Source organism: Panthera leo, chromosome C2 (assembly GCF_018350215.1).
Source record: "Panthera leo isolate Ple1 chromosome C2, P.leo_Ple1_pat1.1, whole genome shotgun sequence".
Classification (NCBI taxonomy): Eukaryota; Metazoa; Chordata; class Mammalia; order Carnivora; family Felidae; genus Panthera; species Panthera leo.
The window spans coordinates 497,842-523,152 of record NC_056687.1 but is presented as its reverse complement, the minus strand read 5'-3'; the positions used below and the strand labels follow the sequence as shown (position 1 = coordinate 523,152).

The 25,311-nt window shown below is 41.0% G+C and overlaps 1 protein-coding gene across 4 annotated transcripts in view; it reads right to left on the bottom strand.

Annotated features, from left to right (window-relative positions):
• LOC122229941 (minichromosome maintenance complex component 3 associated protein) overlaps nucleotides 1–25,311 on the bottom strand; it is a 55,865-nt gene that overhangs the window by 10,128 nt on the left and 20,426 nt on the right. For 3 of the 4 annotated variants that reach the window (XM_042955536.1, XM_042955539.1, XM_042955537.1), the window contains exons 14-23: nucleotides 25,193–25,293; nucleotides 18,348–18,479; nucleotides 17,828–17,941; nucleotides 12,193–12,345; nucleotides 10,452–10,649; nucleotides 9,812–9,880; nucleotides 9,596–9,730; nucleotides 6,613–6,766; nucleotides 502–769; nucleotides 192–289 (exon numbers count right to left, since the gene is read on the bottom strand). In XM_042955536.1, the coding sequence (XP_042811470.1) occupies nucleotides 192–289; nucleotides 502–769; nucleotides 6,613–6,766; nucleotides 9,596–9,730; nucleotides 9,812–9,880; nucleotides 10,452–10,649; nucleotides 12,193–12,345; nucleotides 17,828–17,941; nucleotides 18,348–18,479; nucleotides 25,193–25,293 (1,422 nt within the window). The remainder of the gene's footprint in view (nucleotides 1–191; nucleotides 290–501; nucleotides 770–6,612; nucleotides 6,767–9,595; nucleotides 9,731–9,811; nucleotides 9,881–10,451; nucleotides 10,650–12,192; nucleotides 12,346–17,827; nucleotides 17,942–18,347; nucleotides 18,480–25,192; nucleotides 25,294–25,311) is intronic. The other variant, XM_042955538.1, reaches the window with a different exon arrangement.

Here is a 25,311-nt window from a genome sequence, read left to right as displayed (position 1 = left end):
TTTAATATGTTTCAGAGAGCAGGACTGTAGGCAAATTTTGTCTCTTATTTTGATTTCTGCTTACATTTTCTTAAGTTGTCAAAATATAATGTTAAAAATCCAAGCAGTAACATATACTACATTTAAGACGGAACAAAAGGGGAAAATTGAAATGTCTTATCGGGCCTTTAAAAATGATGAAGACTTCTCACCTTAGTTGTGCCTTGTAAGTCATTAATGGAATCAGGAATCTCAATAACGGTATAATCTGAAATCAGCCTGGCTGAAACCAAATCCTGTAGCATCAGACCTTTGAGAGAAACAGACAGAGGTTACCTGTCTTATGCTCTCAGCGTGCAGACAAACTAACACATCTCACTGCACTGACCCCGCCCATCCCTGCTCCCAGTCACTGCTGTCCCTCGACTCCCTACACACACCACACTGCCAGCACGTCCTCAAACCAGGGGCTCGACCCATTTTTAAACATGCTGGTTCATAAACGAAATTGCCTTCACAAACCATCTTCCACTTCCTTCTCCATGACATCCCCTCCTGGGCTAGGTACAAGGACCACAAGTGGAAGTGCAGGCTGGAAGGGCTTGGCCTGCAGGAGCTGCTTGAGCTGTAGCAACGCAGACAGCCAGTACACGTCCTCCGCCATGTCCTCACTCTCCACTTTGGGGGGAAGCAGCAGCATGAGCCCACTGGCTCCCAGGAGCTCCTTCTGCGTCTCCACAGCATCAAGGGCGCAGTCGCTGAGAGCACCGTGAGCCACCTGGAACAACATCTAGACCATCAGGAGGGACACACCAGGGGACAAATCAGCAGTGAATGTGAGCCCCAGAATAAGCGCAACCAAATGCTCACTGCTCTCTGGGCTGCCCTCCTCCGTGAGGCTGTAGATTAGTGCAAGAAACAGCCAAGTCAACAGATAATTCAGCCTCTAGCTAGAAGTGTGTTTGAAGATGTTACTTTAATCTTAACAATTACCCTTAAACAGGTATAAAAACAGGTAAGCACCGCCCCCCCCCCCAAAAGAACCCAAACAGGTAAAGCCCATAACGACAGAAGGGAGTAAAGGTAAACCAATAGCAGACAAGGGATTCTGACCAGTTTCTTGAGAGCATCACAGACATGGGAGCAATCACTGTTAAGATTAAGGAAGCAGAAGAAGCCAGGCCTTAAGAGTTACAGATGGAGGTATGGAAGGAACCAGGCTGACTGAGCCTGCAAAAGCCCTGAGCACCAAGATCCAGTGGCACCAAGAGCCAGAGGTGAAGTTCAGGACCACACAGATAAGTCACACCCACCGCAGTGGCCCTATAGGTCATCCACCCACCTGCAGGTGGCCTTTAAGTGCAATCTGCCCCCTGGGCAGACATCCTATCCTGAAATGATGCAAGCATAGTGGAGGGGACAGAGCACTGGCCACTCCCCACCTGTCCCAAGACCATCAGCAGCTGGCCAAGGAGATAAGACGAATCCTTCCCGAAGAAACCAAACAGTCCAAGAAAACAACATGCAGATCCTGACACTTGGGAGTCCCCCTAAAAACTGTACGCTTGCTGTTCAGCTACCTGCAACCCCACCTCAAACACAGAGCTTATGGACAGCCTTTTAGGGCCTCACTCAGGTATGGGCTGCCTCAGATAAGGTGTCCAAGGAGAGCCTCCAACATAAGAGAGAGATCAGAATAATAAAGAAAGAGAAACCCAAAGGAAACAAATCCTGCATGGAACATAAAAAAGCTCAGACCTCAAAAATCCTAATTTCCTCTCGATGCATCTAAAAATAGTCACAAGATGATATGATAAATTCAAATAACAGTAAGAAAAAATGAATGATACATATGGAATAAAAATTTTGGTAGAATGTATAGAATATAAAGTCAATTTGGGGCACCTGGGTTGCTGTTGGTTAAGTGTCTGACTCCTGATTTCAGTTTAGGTCATGATTTCACAGTTCACGAGATTGAGCCCCACATCGGGCTCCATGCTAACAGCACAGACCCTGCTTGGGATTCTCTCTCTCTGCCCGCTCCCAATAAATAAATAAATAAACATTAAAAAAAAAAAAAAAAAAAAAAGTCAATGAATCTCCCAGAGCATGATATTTAAAAACAAAACAGAAAATAGAATAGAAAGGATAAGAAGCTTAGAGAATTAACTGACAAGATCCAACATCTGTCACAGGAATTCAAGAGAACAAAAAACAAAAGAAGGAAAATAGGTAGCACTGAGATGCAAAAACATCCCAGAAGTGAAACAGTACTCTCCAGCCTGAAAGGACCCCGTCAAACCCAGCACAGTGAGCAAAAGAAGTCGTCACCAGGCATACCCCAGTGGATTTTCAGAACCCCAGGGTCAGAGAGCAGGCTTCCAGAGAGAAACAAGACCAGGCCACAGAGAAAAGAACAGGAATCACCTCAGGCATCTCAACAGCAACTCTGGATGCCAGATGACCTTGGGAGAAAAACTGGAAGGAAAAACCTTTCAACCCACACTTCTACAAACCTCACTGAACCACAAAGCAAATACAAGGGTAAACACATTTTCAAAGAGGCAAGGACTAAAACTAAAACGTCTGCTCCCACAGATCCTGTCTTTGGAAGAAACTGGAAGATACACCCCACACCCTGCTGCTGTCAATGGCAGGACCAAGTAAGCACTTGTATTAGTCAGGCGCTGTTCTAGGAACTCTACACGTACAGCTCACTCCATCCTCAAGGGCACCTGTGTGCAGTGCCACCATGTGGCAGCTGTGTGGCCTAGGGCTATTTTGTTTAACTTCTTGGAGCCTCAGTTCCCTCTTTGGTAAAAGAGGGATCGTAAGATCTCACTCATGTGTAATTTATTAAACAAAACAAACAGAGCAAATGAAGAAAAAGAGAAAGGCAAACCAAGAAACAGACTCTTTATAGGAAACAAACTGATGGTCACCAGAGGGGAGGCAGGTGGGAAGATGGGTAAAACGGGGGATGGGGATTAAGGAATGCATTAGTCATAATGAAATAAATATATAAATAAAATAAGATAAAATAAAATAAGTATCAGCAAGCAAGAATGGGAAAGGGGAGAAGGACTGCCATAATTTGGATTATAAACCAGGAGGAGGGGCACTTGACATTTTTCTACCCACGAGTTTCCTTCTCCCTCCAGGATATTAGCTCCTGAGAAGAGGGATTTGTGTTGATGTGTTCTCTGCTATAACCCAGCATGTGGAATAGTACTTGGGACAGAGAAGTCACTCAACAAATACTTGTGAAATGCATACCTGAATGAATGGGTAATGCAGTATGATGTAAGAAGGAGACAGGCTTTCTCTCCAAGAGGTACAAGCCAGTCAGAGATTGTTTAAAAACTGAAACAAAGACACAAAGTAAAAATTGGGGAAGGGGAAGAAATGAACAAAGTGAACATCAGGAAAGCTCCTCAGAAAACAAGAGCCGGTTGGTATTACTATACAAATAAACAAGAGCATCAAATCTCTTTTTTTAATAAAAGAGGGATCATAAGAGCACTCCTACACAGGCAGCACAGAGTCACATGGAACCTGCCTGAGATCACAGGGTTAGCAGGGGGAGGAGCAGGACCATGCTAGTGGTATGGAGATCGAGTGGCAGCCACAACCTGGGACACTATCAGCCCACAGGAGAGCAAGAGGATGGCACTTTCTCAAAGGGATAAGGTGAAGTGAGAGAGCATCTGAAACTCTACTAAGATGCACACAACCCACCTGCTAGCACATTTGGGTAAAAATTAATGAGAGATACAGAGAAAAGTATGTAAGTGAGAAACGAAGGCAACTACAATTTGCAATAAAATTAAGAAACATAGTCACAGAACACTTGGCTGGTTCTGAGGCAAACAGCAATCACACAGCCATCAAAATGTGACCCCACTCACTGAGATAAGATAAAGTGATGATGTAGCCACCTTGGAAATTAAGGAAGGCTGGGTGGGACCATAGTGTACCAATTCACTCCTCACTTGGCACGGGGTGCAGCCACGAAGACAGCCCCATGATCCCACCCCCTAGTGCTCATGCCCTTGCACAATCCCCTGCCATGACGTGCTTCTAACAGACAGAATCAGAAAAAAGTGACAAGACATCACTTTTAAGATTAGGTTACAGAGAGACTCTGTCGTCCTGCCCAGCCAGCTACCAACTTACACACTGCCTCATGGAGAGGCCCTGGCCACAGCCAATAAGGAAGTGAATCCTGCCAACAACCACAAGAGCGAGCTTGGAAGTGGCTCTTCCCTCAGTCAAGCTTTCGGATGAGACCAGAGCTTTGGCTTACACCTTGATTTCTGCTTTGTGAGAAACCCTGAGCCAGAGGACCCAATTAAACCACACCTGGACTTCTGACCCACAGAAACTATGAGATAACAAATCTTGACTACTTTAAACTAAGTTTGGGGTTAATTTGTTATACAACAATAGATATATTTTAATGGGAAGTCAGTGGAGAACATCTAAAGTGGGTAAACTGAGAAACAGCTGTGTAAGCATGTGATTTGGGAAGACAACAGAAATCAACCCCTAGGAGAGAGGCAGGGGCTGCTATCTCTCATTATGCATCATGACATGTATCTGACTTTCTAAGTACTGCAAATATTACTTTGATTAAAAGACTTAAGAATAAAGGCAAGAACAACAACAAACTAATTGTCCAATAGGTGAAGTCTGACTTTATGATCACAGGAAAAAAGGGAAGAACATGAACCAAGACATTACTGTTACCTCTGAATGGCAAGAGCATAAATGGCTCTTATCATCTTTATGCTTCCTCTGTACTTCCTTATATTTCTAAGGTTTTATACATGTATTACTTTTACTTTTAGAAAATAAAATAAATAATATTAAAATAGAAAAACAAAAGTGCCTGACTGGCTCAGTTAGAAGAACATGAGACTCTTGATCTTGGGGTTGTGAGTTTGCTTAAATTAAAAAAAAAAAAAAATTAAAATAAATAAGTAACATAAAATGGAAGAACAAAATAAATAAAAACCCTATAACCAAACTACAATTTGAAGAGGCTCCAAGGACAGAAGGAATGTGGATTACAGTATCACACGCAGATGAGCAGGGTGTGCCACAAAGGTGACCTTCTTAGGAAGAGGAGAGGCCTGGGCACTGTAAACCCTCTGGTCAGGGCAGAGGGTAGACAGCGGGTTCTCACTGAGCACTCTGAGCATGCAACCTGGCTAACCCTCATGAGACCCTGGTGCAGTGAGTCAGGACTACATTATGGAGGGCACCACGCCTAGGCTCAAAAAGCTGGCCAGAGCAGCAGCTGACAACCCCAGGTCTGCTCCACACGGAAGCCCACACTCTCCGCCCTGCATCGTTCTTTCCCAAGCAAATAAAATACACTTCTGGGTTTATCTGAACATATGCTAACACCTAAAATTTATTTATGTAGACTTTATTCGAATGAGGAAATAGGTTCTCGTTAAATAAGAATCTCTCAGACGATGGTTCCCACAAGGGAGGGAGTGGGGGCTGGACAAAATGGGAGGAGGGTGGGAGGTATGAGCTTCCAGTCATGGAATGAATAATTAAGGGGATAAAAGGTACAGCATAGGAAATATAGTGAATAGTATTGTAATAGCACTGTATGATGACAGACAGTAGGTACACTGTGGTGAGCATAGCATAATGTATAGATTTATGGAATCATTATATTGTACACCTGAAACTAACATGACATTGTGTACCAACTCTACTTAAGTAAGAATAAAGAAAAATTAAAAAAAAATTAACATCTATACTAAACAAACACCTATACAGAAGAACAAAAATTAGAACTTACGATCAAAAACTTAGGACAAGTTGAATGTAAAACAAATCCAACTGACCTGAAATGCCCAATACTGAACTTATATATATTGGTGGGACCAAGTTTAGTGAAAACTGCATAGGATTAAAAACCATTAATTACTCTCTTGTAAGACCTGATGTATCAGGAAGCCATTATAGCAAAGATGTTAGCTGTTGGCAAACCATGTGACATATAACAGGCACTGTATTTTTGCGAAATGCTCTCTTACACTTCTTAGGTTAATTATCAGAGGCCCATGAAGGAGGAGTTCAGGGTTCCTGAATTATGTGCATCTATGCATTTGTCAGGATGGTTTTGAGTTTTCACCAAGTTCTCAAAGAGGTCTGTTGACCTGAGATGATTAAGGCTCACAGCACTCCTGAGAATCTAGCCTGGCATGTCACACCAAGTAGGTGTCCGTGGGATGTCAACAGGACACAAAGAGGAACAGACATGATACGGGCTTCTGAGCCTCCCACACTTCTTCAAAACCACTTCAAGGCACTTCCATGATTCCAATAATGTCTAAGAGTGAGTGAAATAAGAAAATCACAGGGGCGCCTGGGTGGCTCAGCATTCAACTTCAGCCCAGGTCATGATCTCGTGGTCCGTGAGTTCGAGCCCCACATCAGGCTCTGTGCTGACAGCTCAGAGCCTGGAGCCTACTTCAGATTCTGTGTGTCGTCCTCACTCTGCCCCTTCCCCACTCATGCTCTGTCTCTCTGTGTCTCTCTCTCTCTCTCTCAAAAAAAATAATTAAAAAAAAAGAAAATCACAGAAGTAAATACACGATTCTCACCTACCTTTATACACACATTGACAGCGACTGTCTGATCCCCTTTGCTGCTGAGAGCGTGAAACAGCGCAAGCGTCTGAATTCCCCCAGCCATGGTGCCTGTGTCGCCCACTGAGCCATCACCTCCCATGAACTTGACTTGTAACCAGTTTGCTAAAATTCTGTGAATAAAGGAAAATAACACTTGAAAAAGAATTCTAAATTTAAACTATAAAGATTTTTAGGAAAAGTGAAAAAGAAATACCACATAGATGTAGGTTCACAGACACCAACTGTTACTGTAAAGTTGAGCTGGACAAAACAGGCTGTGATTTTAAACTAGACCAAGGAACTCTCCTGGGCTATCTACTGGGGCGAGAGGAGAGGGCACTCATGAACCTGATCCATTCTTACAGTACAGTAGTGTAAGTATATTTTCCTTATGATTTTCTTAATAACATTTTCTTTTCTGTAACTTTATTGTAAGAATACAGTATATGATAAATACATATATACACAAATACAAATAAATACACAATGTTGACTATGTTAGGTTTCTGGTCAACAGCAGCTATTAGTAGTTAAGTTCTGGGGGGAGTCAAAGTTATACTCAGATTTTCGACTGTGTCAGGGGAAATGACATCTCTAAACCCCATGTTATTCAAGGGTCAACTATAAAAATGTTTTACAGAATTAAGTTTCACGCAGGGGTGCCTGGGTGGCTCAGTCAGTTTGAGTGTCCAACTTCTGCTCAGGTCATGATCTCGAAGTTCATGAGTTCAAACCCCATATCAGTTTGCTGCTATCAGCACAGAGCCTGCTTCAGATCCTTTGTCACCCACTCTCTGCCCCACTTGTGTGTGCGGGTATGCTCTTTCCCTCTCAAAAATAATAAGCATTAAAAAAAAAATTCATGCTGGAGATCTTAAGAATTACTGTGATGTATATTTCCAAGTGAACTTATTAGTGAATCAGAAGACAGCTACTCTAAGAAATGAATCACCATTTAAATACTTTTAATATAAGACAACTCTCTTCTTTGCTCAGTTGTCTTATAATCTTTATGACTTTTTTTTTCCTTAGTTAAGCAGTTTCCAAGAGTAACTGCCTAAAAAGGAATGTATTCAAAGAACTTAATACCCTCAAACAATGCTAACAGGAATGTAAATGGTGCAGCCACTGTGGAAAAGTTTGGCAATTCCTCAAAGACTTAACATAAAGTTACCTCACAACCTAGCAATTCCACGTCTAGGTATATAACAGACCTGCAAACATCTGTCCACACACACTGTTATACATGGATGTTTCATAGCGTTACTCGTAATAACCAAAGAATGGAAACAACCCAAATACCATCAACTGAACAAATAATATGTGTTTTGTTCATACGATGGAATACTATTCAGCCACACACAAAAAAAGTACTGTCTGCTATAACATGAATAAACCCAGAAAACATGATGGCTGAGTGAAAAGTGCTAGTCATAAGCCTACACATTGTGAGACTCCATTTATACAAAACGTCTAGAATAGGAAAATACATGGAAGGCAGGACACAGATTAGTGGTTTCCGGGAGCTGAAGACAGGGAGGAATGATGAGTAACTGCTAATGGATATGGGATTTCTCTGTAGGTAAAAACTGTTTTGGAAATTAGAGGGTGGAGGTAGTTGCACAACTCTGTGAATATACTAAAAACCAATGAAATGAAAACTTTAAATGGGTGAAATTTATGATACGTGAATTCATGTCAATAAAGCTGCTAAAAAAGAAAACATGTTCTGTAATTGCTTTAAACATGACTTCTGGAAGCAGTTTGGTTGTAGGAAATACACGTAATGCTACGTCAATTTCTTAGAAATCTTTTAAAATATGCCAGAAGTTTTTTTCCTTTAAAAAAAAAAAAATGCAACTATAGCAAACACACTACAAACTGTCTTCCCCAAGAGTCTAAAATGATGTGGGCTCTAATCAATACACCTCACCATAACTTTAAAAGAGGATCAACTCTTGGGGCACCTGGATGGCTTAGTCATTTAAGCATCCGACTCTTGATTTCAGCTCAGGTCATGATCTCACAGTTCATGGGTTCGAGCTCCTCATCAGGCTCTGTGCTGGCAGCTTAGAGTCTGCTTGGGATTCTCCCTCTCTCTCTCTCTCTCTCTCTCTCTCTCTCTCTCTCTCCTTCTGCCCCTACCCTATTTATACTCACTTTCTCTCTCTCAAAATAAACAAATAAACATTAAAAAAAAAGAGGGGGTGTGGGAGTGGGGATGGGTTAAATGGGTAAGGGACATTAAGGAAGACACTTGTTGGGATGAGCACTGGGTGTTATACATAGGGGATGAATCACTGGAATCTATTCCTGAGATCATTGTTACACTATATGCTAACTAACTTGGATGTAAATTAAAAAATCACTTAATTTAAAAAAAAGGATCAACTCTTAAATGTTTTTGGATACAGACTATTGTCCAATTTACAGGATAAAAATTTTAATATTCTCAAGAGTCAACTTCAAATCACAAACCAAACAGACTACGCAAGTCCCTCACGCCTCATGCTCTCAAGAGAAGTCATTCTGAGTAGGGAAAGGGCTAATATTAGGCAGTGCTAGATAAAGGACCCTCAGAGAGGCAGGCTGCAGCTACAAGTGGGAGGCTGAAGTAGCGGTGGGGTTTTGGGAAAAAAAAGGATAAACGTATTCCAGACCTGCCTGGGCCAGTGTCAGGAGTGGAGTCTCACAAACTTTCAGATAAGGTCCCAATAAAAAGTCAGGGACACAAATCCTTGGTGGCAAAACAGTTGGGACGGGACCCCTCTCACTCTTGAGAGCTTTATGCCTTCTCTCAGTAAACTCTACTGCTTTGCCCACTCTCTGTTGGCCACAAGATTCATGCTCGGACTCCTCTGTGCGACAAGGGCCAGAGTCCCTCCCATCCTCCTGTAAAACTCCACCTCCTGAAGCCACTTTCTCAACCTCAAAGCCCAGGGAGGGAAACCCTTCCTGACCTGCCAGGACTCCCTGGGGACTGCTCTTCTCCATCAGGCAACACCAGCACCAGCTTCCAAAACACACGCTCCCACCTTCCAGGGAGGTACTTGGCCACGAGGGATGGCAGGTCCAGGGGTGTCCATGCTGCATCACTGGAAGGAACAGAGCACAGAGGGTAAGCCAGTGCACAAGTCCCATGCAGGAGAAGCACACATGGCAGGGGGATGACAGACCTCAGCAGTTGCTTGTAAAAGTGCTGAACCTTCATCTGGTGCACTGTCTTGTTCCTGAGCCACCGTAACCTACAAAGAAAGGAAGACACTGTGCCTTCATGAGGCCACCTCAGTACCCATGAAAGGAATTTGGTGAATATTTACTGATGTTCTGAGTGGAAAGCAACTGGTTAATAGTGTCTCCTGATAGAGAATGGTTAGGAGACCAAGAAAACTTTTTCTGATAAACAGATCAGTCAGAGAATTTGTTCATTCCACAAATATCAAGCCATGGGAGATGAGTAGTAAACAGACAAAAATCCTGCCCTCAAGAACAGTCATGGGGACAGAAGAAACTCCACCAATGAAAACTGATAGATGTATCCAGAAAGACCAGAAGACAAAGATGTGATTCTAAGTAAAATTCAATTACCAGGCCCTGAGTGTTTTAAGTGGAAAAGGAGTGTGAAATCAAAGCATGTAGCACAAGTCATACATCCAGAACTAGAGGAAGAGACGACCTTCAAGAATATCCTGCATCTATTTTCACGTTCTCTGATTCTCTCCACCTTCCCTCCAAACACACACATTAATCCACGCTCTCCGTAAAGCCGGGTGGGGCTGGGGAACACTAGGCGGCCATGGCAGGCCAAGTGCTGACCTGGTGCAGGAGATGCCCAGTTTCCCTGCATGGCCCAGATCCAGGAGGCCCTTGGCCAGATTCTCCTCAGCAATGGGGCACTCTGCACTGGGTGCCAATGCCTTCAGGCGGTTGTTCATGTCCACACAGCAAGGCGCTGCAGGGAAAGCCCGCATCTGGCGCCTCAGTTTTTTCCGGGCTGCGACGGCTTCCCTCCACCTGGAGGGCACAACAACGTATCATCATTGGGTATTTTCAAGGTTACTACGAGGACAAATGCAAAACCACAGTCCAATGCTATAACGTAGGGAAGCACATTTTCTGGCAATACATTTAAGTTTTTTTCAGCAATAGTCCTCAAGCTAAGAAATGAAACAATTAAAATTAACACTCAGGCATGGGAAATGCACAAGAGCAGATGAGTGGTGGTAAACAACAAAAGTAGTGAACTGAAGCACCGAAGCTCAATGATCTCTAGACGCTAACTTGGCGATATGGATATGGATACAAGATACACACTCTGACCCAGCCAACACCACTCATGGGAACTTCTCTCCAGATATGTGTGCACCTGTACGAGATGTCTGTACAAGGACGACCACCACAGCACTCTGCCATAGCTAAAAAGAGAAGCCATGTGAAAGTCCATCACCGGAGAACTAGATGGGTCTTTTCTGGCTGCACTGACAACCCTGGGAAGAGTCCAATGTGCTGCTGTGGTGAGGCCTCCGCCTTCCCTCGAGTGGAGTAAAGACAGGTTAGCACAGATGCTGCCGTCTGTGCTAACAACCACAAAAAAGGGCAGAAGGCTTCTGGATGCGTACTCAGCAGCTGCTGCTTCTGAGGAGGAAGATGGGTATGGAGACTTCTGTGGTACGGAGACTCACTTCTCCCTATATTCCCTCTTATATGGTTAAACTTCCAAGTACACTCTTACTTTAAGTGCTGTTACAAAATGACACATGATACAACATACACAGTACAAGCCCAAGTTTAAAGATTAACGACAGGGTCACCTAGTTGGCTCAGTCAGCTAAGCATCCAACTCTTGATCTCAGCTCAGGTCATGATCTCACAGTTCATGTGATCGAGCCCCACATCAAGCTCTGTGCTGACGGCCCAGAGTCTGCTTGGGATTCTCTCTCCCTCTCTCTCTGCCCCTCCCCTGTTCATGCACTCTCTCTCAAAATAAACTTTTAAAAAAAAATTTTAATACATAAAGATCCATGATAAAATAGTCACATACTTCCATCCAATTAAGAAGCAGTGGCCATGACCAGCACTGGGCCCTGCTCAATTATGCACGCTCTCACTCCCAAAGGTAACCGCTGCACTAAGTTTATGATCGTTAATTTTCCTTCCCTTCTTTAGGGTTGTACCATCACATAAATTTAAAACAATGTATTTAGTTTGAATATACCCTGTTTGTACCTTGTACAGATTTCCCTAAAAACTGCTTTTTTTCACTTATATAAGTTTTAGAAATTCACCCATGTGGGTGCACACAGCTAGAATTTATTTGGCTTATTCAGAGCCATCTCCCTGCATCAAAAGCATTAGGTAAACGACAGAGAGCAACCTATGAATACTTGTCAAAATACAAAACAGCCCCCAATCTAATTCCTTATTTATCCCTTAGCGTTTACCCTTTAGGAAGGAACATATTCGTGGGTATGTATAATTGACTATATCTGAAAGTATCATCTTTGTAAAAGGCTCTCCCCACATGCATCCATTTCATCTGTAAGGACACAGGACTCACCGCTGGAGATACTTGCAGAAGCACTGCAGTTCCTGGAGGGTCTCCTTTGCAGTCTGGAAAATCTCCTCCCCAAGAAACAAGTCCACCAGGTGAGCACAGACATCCTCACAGCAACGGGCCATGCGGACTCTCTGGTCTGTCTCCACTGCATTCCTATAGAAGAGGATAATCAAGATGGGAGACACTGTACCCAGGGCCCACATACATTGAGGGCTTGCCCTAAAAGTGGCAAGATTCCACATCCTTACTACTGAAATGCAATTGTGCCTCTCCCACAAGAGAAGCTTTAAGATTTTCATTTTACTTTGGGGCGCCTGGGTGGCTCAGTCAGTTAAGCGTCTGACTTCAGCTCAGGTCATGATCTCACGGTTCATGAGACCCGCATCAGGTTCTGTGCTGACAGCTCAGAGCCTGGAGCCTGCTTTGGATTCTGTGTCTCCCTCTCTCTCTGTTCCTCCCCTGCTTACGCTTGCTCTCTCTCTCTCTCTCTCAAAAATAAGTAAATAAATATTAAAAAAAAAAAAGATTTTCATTTTACTTAATGCACAGACCTGTTAAGACACAGGAAAAGACAAAAGTGGTATAGGCTACTAGATTATAGATCCAATCAGGCCCTTGTAAACAGTCAATAAATAAACTTTTGTCTTAATAAATTAGCTACAAATTTTAATTTTCAAGTGACCATTAAAATAACTACAACACCTTCTCATCAGCACTATCTGATGTTTGCAATTAAAAGCGTCCCAAGAGCTGGCAGCCAAGATTGGCAGCCCATGTTTCAAATGGCAGTGGCCCTCAAGATAAACCAGCATCTAAATGAGATTTTTATGACAAAATTCTGTCAACCAAGGGAGCACAAACAATTTTACCAGATATATTTAGTCACAAAAATCAAAGAAGCTTAAACAAGCAAGACATGTTTTCAATAGTCCTCTATGGCAGGTGGAGACAGTCCTGGTGCTGAGCTGAAGCCCAGATCTCCTGGGACTGTGGAAAAATATATCAAGTCCCAGCTCTTACATATCTCCTAACACTCCTTCCTGGGATTAAGAACAGACATTGATCCATCACTTATGAGGTTTCGTGCTTAAACAGGGAAATAGACTCCCAATTATTAAAGATGCAAAGAAACATTAAACAAAACACTCTGCCTCCTTGCTGTGTCCTCCATCTGCAATGGAATCTGTGCTCTGCCATAGTACAGTCCATCACTTTCAGGGCTACCTCAGGGTGGTTTTTTTTATTTATTTTTTTTTTAATTTTTTTTTTTAAGGTTTTATTTATTTTTGAGACAGAGAGAGACAGAGCATGAACGGGGGAGGGGCAGAGAGAGAGGGAGACACAGAATCGGAAGCAGGCTCCAGGCTCTGAGCCATCAGCCCAGAGCCCGACGCGGGGCTCGAACTCACGGACCGCGAGATCGTGACCTGAGCTGAGGTCGGACGCTTAACCGAATGAGCCACCCAGGCGCCACTCAGGGTGGTTTAGGCACAAAGACAGATTTCCCTGCACACTGAACTTCTTTCTTCCCTGAAGCTTGACAGTGAAATTAATAAAGTTCTTAGGCAGCCATCAACTTAATATAAACTACTAAACATATAAGATGTTATAGTATATAAGCCTCATGGTAACCACAAATCAAAAACCTATACTAGACACACAAAAAATAAAGAGAAAGGAATCCAAGCATAGTAGTAAAAAAAGCCATCAAACCGCAAGTGAAGAGAGCAAAAGAAAGGAACAGAGAAAAACTACAGAAAAAACAGAGAGCTATTAACAAAATGGCCATAAGTATATACGTATCAATAATTACTTTAAATGTAAACGCTCCAATCAAAACATACAGGGTAACTGAATGGATTAAAAAAATAAGATACATAGGGGCACCTGGGTGGCTCAGTCAGTTAAGCGCCCAACTTCAGCTCAGGTCATGACTTCAGCTCAGGTCATGATCTTGTGGTCCATGAGTTTGAGCCCTGCCCCAGGCTCTGTGTTGACAGCTCAGAGCCTGGAGCCTGCTTAGTATCCTGTGTGTCTCTCTCTGCCCCTCCCCCACTCACGCTGTCACAGTCTCTCTCTCAAAAAATAAATACACATTAAAAAAAAAAAAAAAAAAAGACCCATCTAAATGCTGCCTACAAGAGACTCACATCTGACCTAAAGACATACAGACTGAAAGTGAAGGGGTGAAAAACATATACCATGCAAATGAAGGGGGAAAAAAGCCAAGATAACAATACTTAGACAAAGTAAACTTTAAAACAAAAATCATAGCAAGAGACAAAACACAGACAAGAGACGTAATGATAAAGGAAACAATCCCAACAGGAGAACATAACAATTATAAGTATCTATGCACCCAACATGGAAGCACCTAAATACATAAAGCAAATGTTAATAGACAAAGAAGAAAAACCGACAGTAATACATACAGTAATGACAGAGGACTTTAACACCATATTTACTTCATGGATAGATCATCCAGACAGAAAATCAACAAGGAATCCGTCTCTTTGAACAACGTATCACACCAGCTGGGCCTGACAGTTATATATGGAACATTTCATCCGAAAACAGCAGAATACATTCTTTAAGTGTACATGGAACGTTCTCAGGACAGATCACGTTAGGCCACAGAACATGTCTCAATAAATTTAAGACGACAGAAATCACATCAAGCATCTCTTTCAAACACAACAGTACAAAACTATAAATCAACTACAACAAAAAAATCTGGAAAGAACACAAATACATGGGGGCTAAACAACATGCTACTAAAAAATGAATGGGTCAACCAAGAAATCAAAAAAGAAAAAAATATATATACATATATATATGGAGACAAATGAAAATGAAAACACAACAGTTCAAAATCTTTGGGATGCAACTGTTCCAAGAGGGAAGTTTATAGTGATGCAGGCTCAAGAAACAAGAAAAATCTCAAACAACCTAACCTTACACCTAAAGGAGCTAGGGAAAAAAAAGAACAAACAAAATTCAAAGCTTATAGAAGGAAAGAAGTAGTAAAGATTAGAGCAAAAATAAATGAAACTGACAGTAGACAATCATAGAAAAGGTTACTAAAACCAAGAGCTGGTTCTTTGAAAAGATAGACAAAATTGATAAACCTTTAGCCAGACTCATCCAAAAAAAGAGAGGATTCCAATAAATAAAATAAGAAATGAAGGAGAAGAAATAACAACTGACACCACAAAAATACAAAGGATTATAAGAAAATATTATGAAAAATTATATGCCGACAACATAGAAGAAATAGATAAATTCCTAGAAACACACAATCTTCTAAAACTGAAATAGGAAGGAACAGAAAATTTCAAAAGGTTACTAGTAATGAAATGGAATCAGTAATCAAAAAACTGCCAACAAACAACAGTCTAGGACCAAATGGCTTCACAAGTAAATTCTACCAAATATTTGAATAAGAGTTAATACCTACTGTTCTCAAAATATTCCAAAAAAGGAGAAGAGGAAGCAAAACACCCAAATTCATTCTACAAAACCAGCACTATTCTAATACCAAAACAGACAAAGATACTACAAAAACAGAAAATTACAGACCAATCTCTCTAATGAACACAGATGCGAAAATCCTCAACAAAATAGTAGCAGACTGAATACAACAATACATTAAAACATTATTCACCACAGTCAAGTGGGATTTATTCCAGAGATACAAATGTTGGTCAATATTCACAAATCGATCAATATGACACACCACAACAAGAAAGGATAAAAACCATATGATCATCTCAACAGATGCAGAAAAAGGGTCTGACAAAATGCAACACCCATTCATAATAAAAAACCCTCAACAAAATGAAATAATAAACATCATAAAAGCCTCAACATAATAAAAGCCATATATGAAAAACTCACAGCTAACATCATATTCAACAGTGAAAAACTTGAGAGCTTTTCCTCTAAGATCAATAACAAGTCAAGGATGCCCACTCTCACCACTTGTATTCAACATAGTATTGGAAGTCCCAGCCACAGCAATAAAACAAGAAAAAGAAATAAAAACATCCAAATTGTTAAAAAAGTAAAACTGTCACTATTTGCAGATGATGTGATACTACATACAGAAAACCCTAAAGACTCCACCAAAAAACTATAAGAACTTATAAATGAATTCAATTAAGTTGTAGGATACAAAATTAATACACAGAAATTTGTTGCACTTCTATACACTAATAATGAAGTAGAAGGAGAAATTAAGAAAACAATACCATTTACAGTTGCACCAAAAAGAATAAAACAGCAAGGATAAATTTAACCAATGAGGTAAAAGACCTGTACTATAAAACACTGATTAAAGAAACTGAAGAGGACACAAATGGAAAGGTATTCCATGCTCATGGGTTGAAAGAGAATATTAATAAAGTGTCCATAATACCCAAAGCAATCTACAAATTCAATATAATCTCTATCAAAACACCAATAGCATTCTTCACAGAACAAAAACAAATAATCCTAAAATCTTTATGGAACCAAAAAGACCTCAAATAGTCAAACCAAACTTGAGAAAGAATAACGAAGTTGAAAGTATCACACTCTTAGATTTCATAATCTACAAAACTATAGTGATCAAAATAGTATGGTACTGGCACAAAAAGAGACACACAGACAATGGAACAGGATAGAGGGCCCCTACCTACATGGTCAATTGTCTATAAACAAAGGAAGCAAGAATATACAATGGGGAAAAGACAGTCTTTTCAACAAATGGCGTAGGGAAAACTGGACAGCTACATGCATAGGAATGAAACTGGACTACTTTCTCACACTACACACAGAAATATGAACTCAAAATGGATTAAAGACCTCAATCTGAGATCTGAGACCTGAAACCTTAACACTCCTAAAAGAAAACATAGGCAGCAATCTCTTGGGACATCAGCCTTAGCAACATATTTATGGATAGGTCTCCTCAGGCAAAGGAAACAAAAGAAAAATAAACTACTGAGATTATACCAAAGTAAAAAGGTTTAGCACAGTGAAGGAAACCATCAGCAAAATAAAAAGGCAACCCAATGATGGGAGAAGATATCTACAAATAAAAAATAAAAGAGACAATATAGTAAATAATATTGTAATTACGTTGCATCATGACAAGTGATGAATACACTTATCATGGTGAACACTGAATAATTTATAAAACTTTCAAATCAACATGTTGTACACCTGAAACTAATATAACACTGCATGTTAATTACACTTCAATTTTTAAAAAGTTAATAAAGTTCTTAAGTGAGATGGCTCAAAATGATCTTTTAACATCTGAAACAAGGGAAGGGACCTCCTACTTGAGAAAATTAATGGTAAATGACTTGGTGTACAAGACTGCCAATGAATTATTTTGCTAACAGACACTTGCCCACACCCAGCGCAGGGTCCACAATGAGGATGAGAGTGTATGTAAGTGAGGCCCTCTCTGTAGGCAACACATACCAAGTACATGGATGGCATTTTACTGTTTGGCTATCCAAAAGATATGCTACCCCCCTGTCCAAGTGAAACACAGCTAGCCTGAACTTCACCAGCCTGGCCACAGCACTTCAAAAACCCCATTTTGTCCCACCAGCCCACACCCTCAAACTACAACTTCATTTACTTCAACTCCTGGGAACAGGTTTCCCTCACGCATTCTGTCACCACAAGTTCTGTCAGCTCTGTAGCCAGGCCATGGCTCAGCTGAGTTAACACCAGTTCTCTCTCTTGTTTCAACCTAAGGGTAAAAGAAAAAAAAGCACAAGAGTAATGTTTAAGAATAAAAAGTGTCAGTACACTCCGTGACCTCATGGGTCGGGATTTGAGTTGTGCCTCCTAATAAGCTGGCAGGCCCACTCCTCTAATCCCACCAGACATGACACACAGCCACCCACACCCCAGCTCCCCTGACCACCACTCTTACCCCCAACTCCAGCTACACGGAGGGCTGCTGCTCACAAGGTGGGTGTGGCCTCAGGACCCCCACCCACTCCCTGAGCTGCACTGCATGAGGATGCTGGGTGAGCCATGGGTTTCATGCTAGTGCAATGGACAACAGTAAGAGCATCCTAGACCAGGGTGAATTCTGTCCTTTGTCCACACACCCCAACCTCAGGCGCACTGCAGGAACACGACACACTCACCTTTCCTCTTCAGCCTGCCGCCTCTCCTCCTCCTTTCGCTCCCTTTCCTTAGACACTTCCTCAGCTGCAATGTGCCTCAAAATGCCTGTGGTTGCAGCTGTTAACAGTTCCTCCATAGCAGCATTGGAAACACTATGCAGAGAAAAGTGGATACGATTCTAAATAAATAAAAGCCAAGGAAGCCACATAACTTCTAATATTAACAAGGAAAAAATATATATTTAGCTTTTAGCATAAAAATTAAGCATGTGGTTAGAAACATACAATCAAAACTGACTCATGTAAAAACAGAAAATCTGAATGGGGTGCCCAGGTAGCTCAGTTGGTTAAGCCATCTGACTTTGGCTCAGGTCATAATCTCACAGTTTGTGAGTTCGAGCCCTGAGTTAGCCTCTTCTGCTGTCAGCCTGGAACCCACTTTGGATCCTCTGCCCATCTCTTCCTGTCCCCCGCCGCCGCCATGTGCACGCACATGCTCTCTCTCTCAAAAATAAACATTAAAAAAAAAAGAAAATCTGAATAGACCTGTAACTTGTAAAGAGATTCATTGAGTCTTCAAAAACCCCTCCCAAGGGGCACCTGGGTGGCTCAGTCAGTTAAGCATCCAACTTCAGCTCAGGTCATGATCTCACGGTCCGTGAGGTCAAGCCCCATGTCAGGCTCTGTGCTGACAGCTCAGAGCCTGAAGCCTGCTTCAGATTCTGTCTCCCTTTCTCTCTGACCCTCCCCCGTTCATGCTTTGTCTCTCTCTGTCTCAAAAATAAATTAAAAAATTAAAAAAACAAAAACAAAAATAAAAACCAAAAACCCCTCCCAAAAAAGGAAAGTCCAGAACCAGATGGCTTCACCATTAATTCTATCAAACACTTAAAAGAAGAACAGCCCTTCTCAAACTCTTCCAAAAACCTAAAGAGGAAGAAACACTTTTTAACACTTGAGGCCAGCATTACTCTATCTGAAACCAAAACCAGAAAAAGACACTATAAGAAAATCACACACCTGGGCGCCTGCGTTGCTCAGTTGGTTAAGCGTCTCTGTCTCACGCTTTGTCTCTGTCTCTCAAAGATGAATAAATGTTAAAAAAAAATTTAAAAAAAAGACAACCACACACCAGGGGTGCCTGGGTGGCTCAGTCAGTTAAGCATCTGACTTCAGCTCAGGTCGTGATCTCACAGTTCTTGAGTTTGACCCCTGCATCAGGTGAGCTCGAGCCCCATTCCAAGCTCTGAACTCTGTCTTCCTCTCTCTCTGCAGTTTGTGGGATTCTCTCTCTCCCTTTCTCTGCCCCTCGCTCACACTCACGTTCTCTCAAAAATAAATAAATAACCATACACCAATATCCCTTATGCATACTGACAGAAAAAAAAATCCTCAACAAAACAGCAAACCAAAATTCACCAATATATTTAAAAGATTATACAAAATAACCTAGTGGGACTTACTCCTGGAATGCAAGGAATAGTTCAACAAATGAAAAACAATGTAATACAAACACATTAATGAACTGAAGGGGGGACAACCCACGTGATCATCTCAATTGATGCAGAAAGAGCATGTGACAAAATTCAGCACCAGTTTCATGATGAAAACACTAAAAAAAAAAATAGAAATAGAAAGGGACTTCCTCCACACGATATAGTCTATATATGAAACACTCACAGCTAGCATCAGATTCAGATATGAAAGACAAAGTTTTTCCTCTAAGACCAGGAACAAAACAAGGATGTCCTATTTGCTGATTCTATTCAATACCATATTGGAGATTACAGAAAAATAAAAAACATCTAAACTAGAAAGAAAACTTTATTCATTGAGGACATGATCCTGTACACAGAAAATCCTAAGAAATCCACTCAAAACCTATTAGAACTAATAAACAAGTTTAGCAAAACTGGAATATAAGGATCAAAAATTCAATGGTATTTATTTCTATCACTAGCAATGAGCGTTCTAAAAATAAAATTAAAACAATCTGATTTACAATAGCAGTGAAAAATAAAGCAATTAGGAATAAATTTAATCAAGGAAATTAAAGACATGTACAATGAAAAGCACAAAACACTGCTGAAATTAAAGACGACCTGAACAAACAGAAAGCCCATGTGAATAAACTGGAAGACTTTTTAAAAAAAACAATCATCTGGGACACCTGGGTGATTCACTCGGTTAGGTGTCTGAGTCTTGATTTCAACTCAGGTCATGATCTCATGGTTCATGAGACTGAGCCCCACGTCAGGCTCTACACTGACAAGGTGGGGCCTGCTTGGGATTCTCTCTCCCTCTCTCTTTGCCCCTCCACACATACACATGCACGTGCATGCTCTCTCCCTCCCTCTCTCTCAAAGAAAGAAAGAAAGAAAGAAAAAGAAAGAAAGAAAGAAAGACAGAAGAAAGAAAAGAAAAAAACCTTTAAAAATAATCTATGGGGCACCTGGGTGGCTCAGTCGGTTAAGTGCCCAACTTCAGCTCTGGTCATGATCTCACAGTTCATGAGTTTGAACCCCTCATCGGGCTTGCTGCTGTCAGTACAGAGCCCCCCTTCATATCCTCTGTCCCATCTCTCTGCCCCTCCCCAGCTTACACTCTCTCAAAAATAAACACTAAATAAATAGAGTCAACATTTTTTAGAAACCTTAAAAAAATATATAATAGTAATCTTCTATGCCCAACATGGAGACTGAATTCACAACCGCAAGGTCAAGAGTCGCCTGCTTTACCAACGGAGCAAACAAGGTGCCCCTAGACTGGAAGACTTAATGTTAAGATGTCAACACTACCCAAAGCAATCAACAGATTCAATGCATCACTATCAAAATCCCAAAGAGATTTGGGAAAAATTCATCCTAAAATTCATATGGAATTTCAAGGGACCCCAAATAGTGAAACTGTCTTGAAAAAGAGAAACAAATTTGAAGGACTCATGCTTTGTGATTTCAAAGCTTACTACAACTTACTACAAAACTACAGTAATCAAAACAATGCGATACTAAAACAGACATATGGATCAACAGAACAGACTAGAGAATCCAGGAAGAAACCCTCACGTATATGGCCAATTGATTTTCAACAAGGGTGCCAAGACCATTCAAAGAGGAAAAGACGGTTATTTCAACAGCTGGTGCTGATAAAACTAAGTACTCATATACAAAAGAATGATGTTGAATCTTTATCTTACACCATATATGAAAACGAAACCAACATGGATTGAAGACCTACACTTAAGAGCTAAAACTATAAAGGTCTTAGAAGAAAACACAGGGAAATAATAACGTTGGATTTCGCAATTTCTTGAACATGACACCAAAAGCACAGGCAACAAAAGAAAAATTAGATAAAATGGACTACATAAAACAAAACAAAAAAAATGGACTCTATAAAATTTAAGACTTGTGTAGATTGAAGGACACTATCAAGAGAATGAAAAGACACAGAAAAGACATCCCCAAACAGACTGGGAAAAAATATGTGCAAATCATATATCTGAAAAGGGATTAAAATCCAGAACATAAAAGAACTCCTACAAACTCAACAACAAAAAAACAATTCAAAAATGGCCAAAGGACTTAAATATAGATTTCTCCAAATAAGATACACAAAAGACCAATAGGCACACAAAAACATGCTCGACCTCGTTAGTTACTAGGGAAGTGCAAATCAAAACTACAATGAGATACCACTTCACACCCATTATGATAGTTACTATAAAAACATTTTTTAAAAAAAAAGATACTATGTGTTGGCAAGAAGGTAGAGAAAATGGAATCCTTGTGCACTGCTGGTGAGAATATAAAATGGTGCAACTGCTGCAGAAAATAGTTTGGCAGTTGTTTAAAAAGTTAAAAATAGATCATATGATCTAGTAATTCCACTCCTAGCCTTATACCCATAAGAACTGCAATCAGGGAATCAGTTATTTGTAAACCAATGTTCGTAACAGCATTATTCAGAAGGTAGCATAATCAAAAGGTAGAAATAATCCCAAGGGTCCATCAATAAATGAACAAAATGTGGTGTATATACACGTTACATATGTTTATAAAGTTGACTCTTGAACAACACAGGTTTGAACTGCACAGGACCACTTACACATAGGATACTGTAAGTATACTTTCTCTTCCTTGTTTTTTCCCCGATGATCTGAATAACCATTTCTTTTCTCTAGCTTACTTTATTGTGAGAATGCAGTATTTAATACCTTAACATACACAACATATGTTGACTATTGATATTATCAGTAAGGCTTCCAATCCACAAATTGTAAACAGTTAGGATTTTGGGGAGTCAAAAGTTATACTTGATCTTTTAATTTAATGTTTGTTTATATTTGAGAGAGAGAGTGCGCAAGCAGGGGAGGGGCAAAGAGAGAGACAGGGACAGAATGTGAAGAAGGTTCCATGCTCTGAGCTGTCAAGAAAGAGCCCGACACAGGGCTTGAACCCATGAGCCAGGAGTTCATGACCTGAGCTGAAGTTGGACGCTTAACTGACTGAGCCACCCAGGCGCCCCAGTTATACTCGGTTTTTGACTGCACAGGGGGTTGGCACCCCTAACTCCCCATGTTGGTCAAGGATCAACTGTACATTTTAATAAGAGTATTATTCAGCCATAAAAAGGAATAAAATGCTGACACACGCTACAATGTAGATGAACTTGAAAACATTCTTGTGTCTAAAAAAAGTCAGACAAAAAAGGACAAATGCTATTATGATGCCACTCATGAGAGGTACCTAAAAAAGACAAACTCATAAAGACAGAAAGTAGAATAGAGGTTACCAGGAGTTGGGGAAAGAGAAGAATGGGAAACTATTGTCTAATGGGTCTAGCTTCTGTTTGGGATGACAAAAAAGTTCTGCAAATAGACTGTGGTGAAGGATACCATTAATGTACTTAATGTCACTGAACTGTACACATAAAAATGGTTGATTTTTTTTATGTACATTTTATCAAAATAAGTTGAGCCAACAGAAATCATATTTATTCTTATTTCAAGCAAACAGAAAATATGTACCTGCCTCTAGTATAAGAAAATGAATCAATAAAATTAATCCTTTTGAGTCATCTACATTTATACAGGTAAAATAATGCTTTTTAATCATTGTGTGGTTTCATATGTAATAGAATTTTTTCTTTTTTTATTTGAGAGTGAGAGCAAGCATGCAAAATGGGGGGGAGGGCAGAGCGAGAGAGAGAATCTTTTTTTTTTTTTTTTTTAATGTTTATTTATTTTTGAGACAGAGAGAGACAGAGCATGAATGGGGAAGGGGCAGAGAGGAGACACAGAATCTGAAACAGGCTCCAGGCTCTGAGCTGTCAGCACAGAGCCTGACGTGGGGCTCGAACTCACGGACCGCGAGATCATGACCTGAGCCGAAGTCGGCCGCTTAACCAACTGAGCCACCCAGGCGCCCCTAAAGAATCTTAAGCAGGCTCCACGCTCAAGGCTCAACTCCATCCATGACCCTGGGATCTTGACCTGAGCCAAAATCAAGAGCTGGAAGTTCAACCTACTGAGCTACCCAGGCACCCTAGGATTTTTAAAACATGTTTAAAATCCTTAAGAGTCTGATTTACTAGGGGCACCCGGGTGGCTCAGTCAGTTAAGGATCCAACTTCAGCTCAGGGCATGATCTCACAGTTTGTGAGTTCAAGACCCACATCAGGCTCTGTGCTGACGGCTTGGAGCCTGGAGCCTGCTTCAGATTCTGTGTCTCCCTCTCTCTCTGCCCCTCTCCTGCTCATGCACGGTCTCTCTCTGTCTCAAAAATAAACATTAAAAAAAAAAAAAAATCTGGTTTACTGGGACACCTGGGTGGCTCAGTAGGTTAAGTGTCTGACTTCAGCTCAGGTCATGATCTCACGGTTCATGAGTTCCAGCCCTGCACTGGACTCCCCGCTGTCAGCACAGAACCTGCTTCAGATCCTCTGTCCACCTCTCTCTTTGCCCCTCCCCCATTTGTGCTCTCTCCCTCTCTCTCTCTCTCTCTCTCTAAAAAAAAACATTAAAAAAAGGAATCTGATTTACTACATTAATTGGCTTTAATTAACTTTATGAAAGTTTTTTAAACGCTTAGAAAGGTTTTCATTATTTAAATTTCTTTTTTAATGTTCATTTGTTTTTGAGAGAGAGAAAGAATCAAAGCACGAGCAGGGAAGAACAGAGAGAGAGGGAGACACAGAATCCGAAGCAGGCTCTAGGCTCTGAGCTGTCAGCACAGAGCCCAACACGGGGCTCAAACCCACGAACTATGAGATCATGACCTGAGCTGAAGTCAGATGCTTAATCAACTGAGCCACCCAGGCGCCCCAGAAAGATTTTCATTATTAAATTTATTAAGACTAGATATTTAAAATATTAGAATCAAATATATAAAATTTATAAGTGTAGCTTGAAATCTCTGAAGAAATTTCATCACAATATAAGATGCAAATTATAGAAAACGTTTAAGGAAATTTCACCCGTCAAATTTATAAAGTAAAACAATCCCAGATCACATAAAGTATTTTTAATTCTTAACAGAGAATAAACAAATTTTTACTTTACTAGAATTTAAAGGCACGTTTAAAGTTTAAAAAAAAAAAACAAGTTTTCAATTTACATTTTAATAAACCTAACATTGCTCAAAAAGCACACACAAACAAGAACTCCATGCCATTGACAAAGAAAAGGTGAGGAACACGAACAGTCACACCCACCTAGAGGGCAGGACCAAAGTTAAGCCTGTACGAATGAGCAGCTGTGACCTCCTGTCCAAGACTGTCAGCAGCTCTCGGAGAGGAAATGTAGAGGGATGGGGCTCGGCCCCAGCGAGCAGACAGCTTCAGAGCAGAAAGGGCGCAGGACTTACCCCAGAGCTGTGGTCGCAAAGGCCGCTCCAGCAGCGCCAACCTCCTCGCAGTCCCTCTGAAGAACCTCCTGGATGAGCTCATCCACCACCTGAGCCAGGTCCTAAGGAGAGGTCACCTG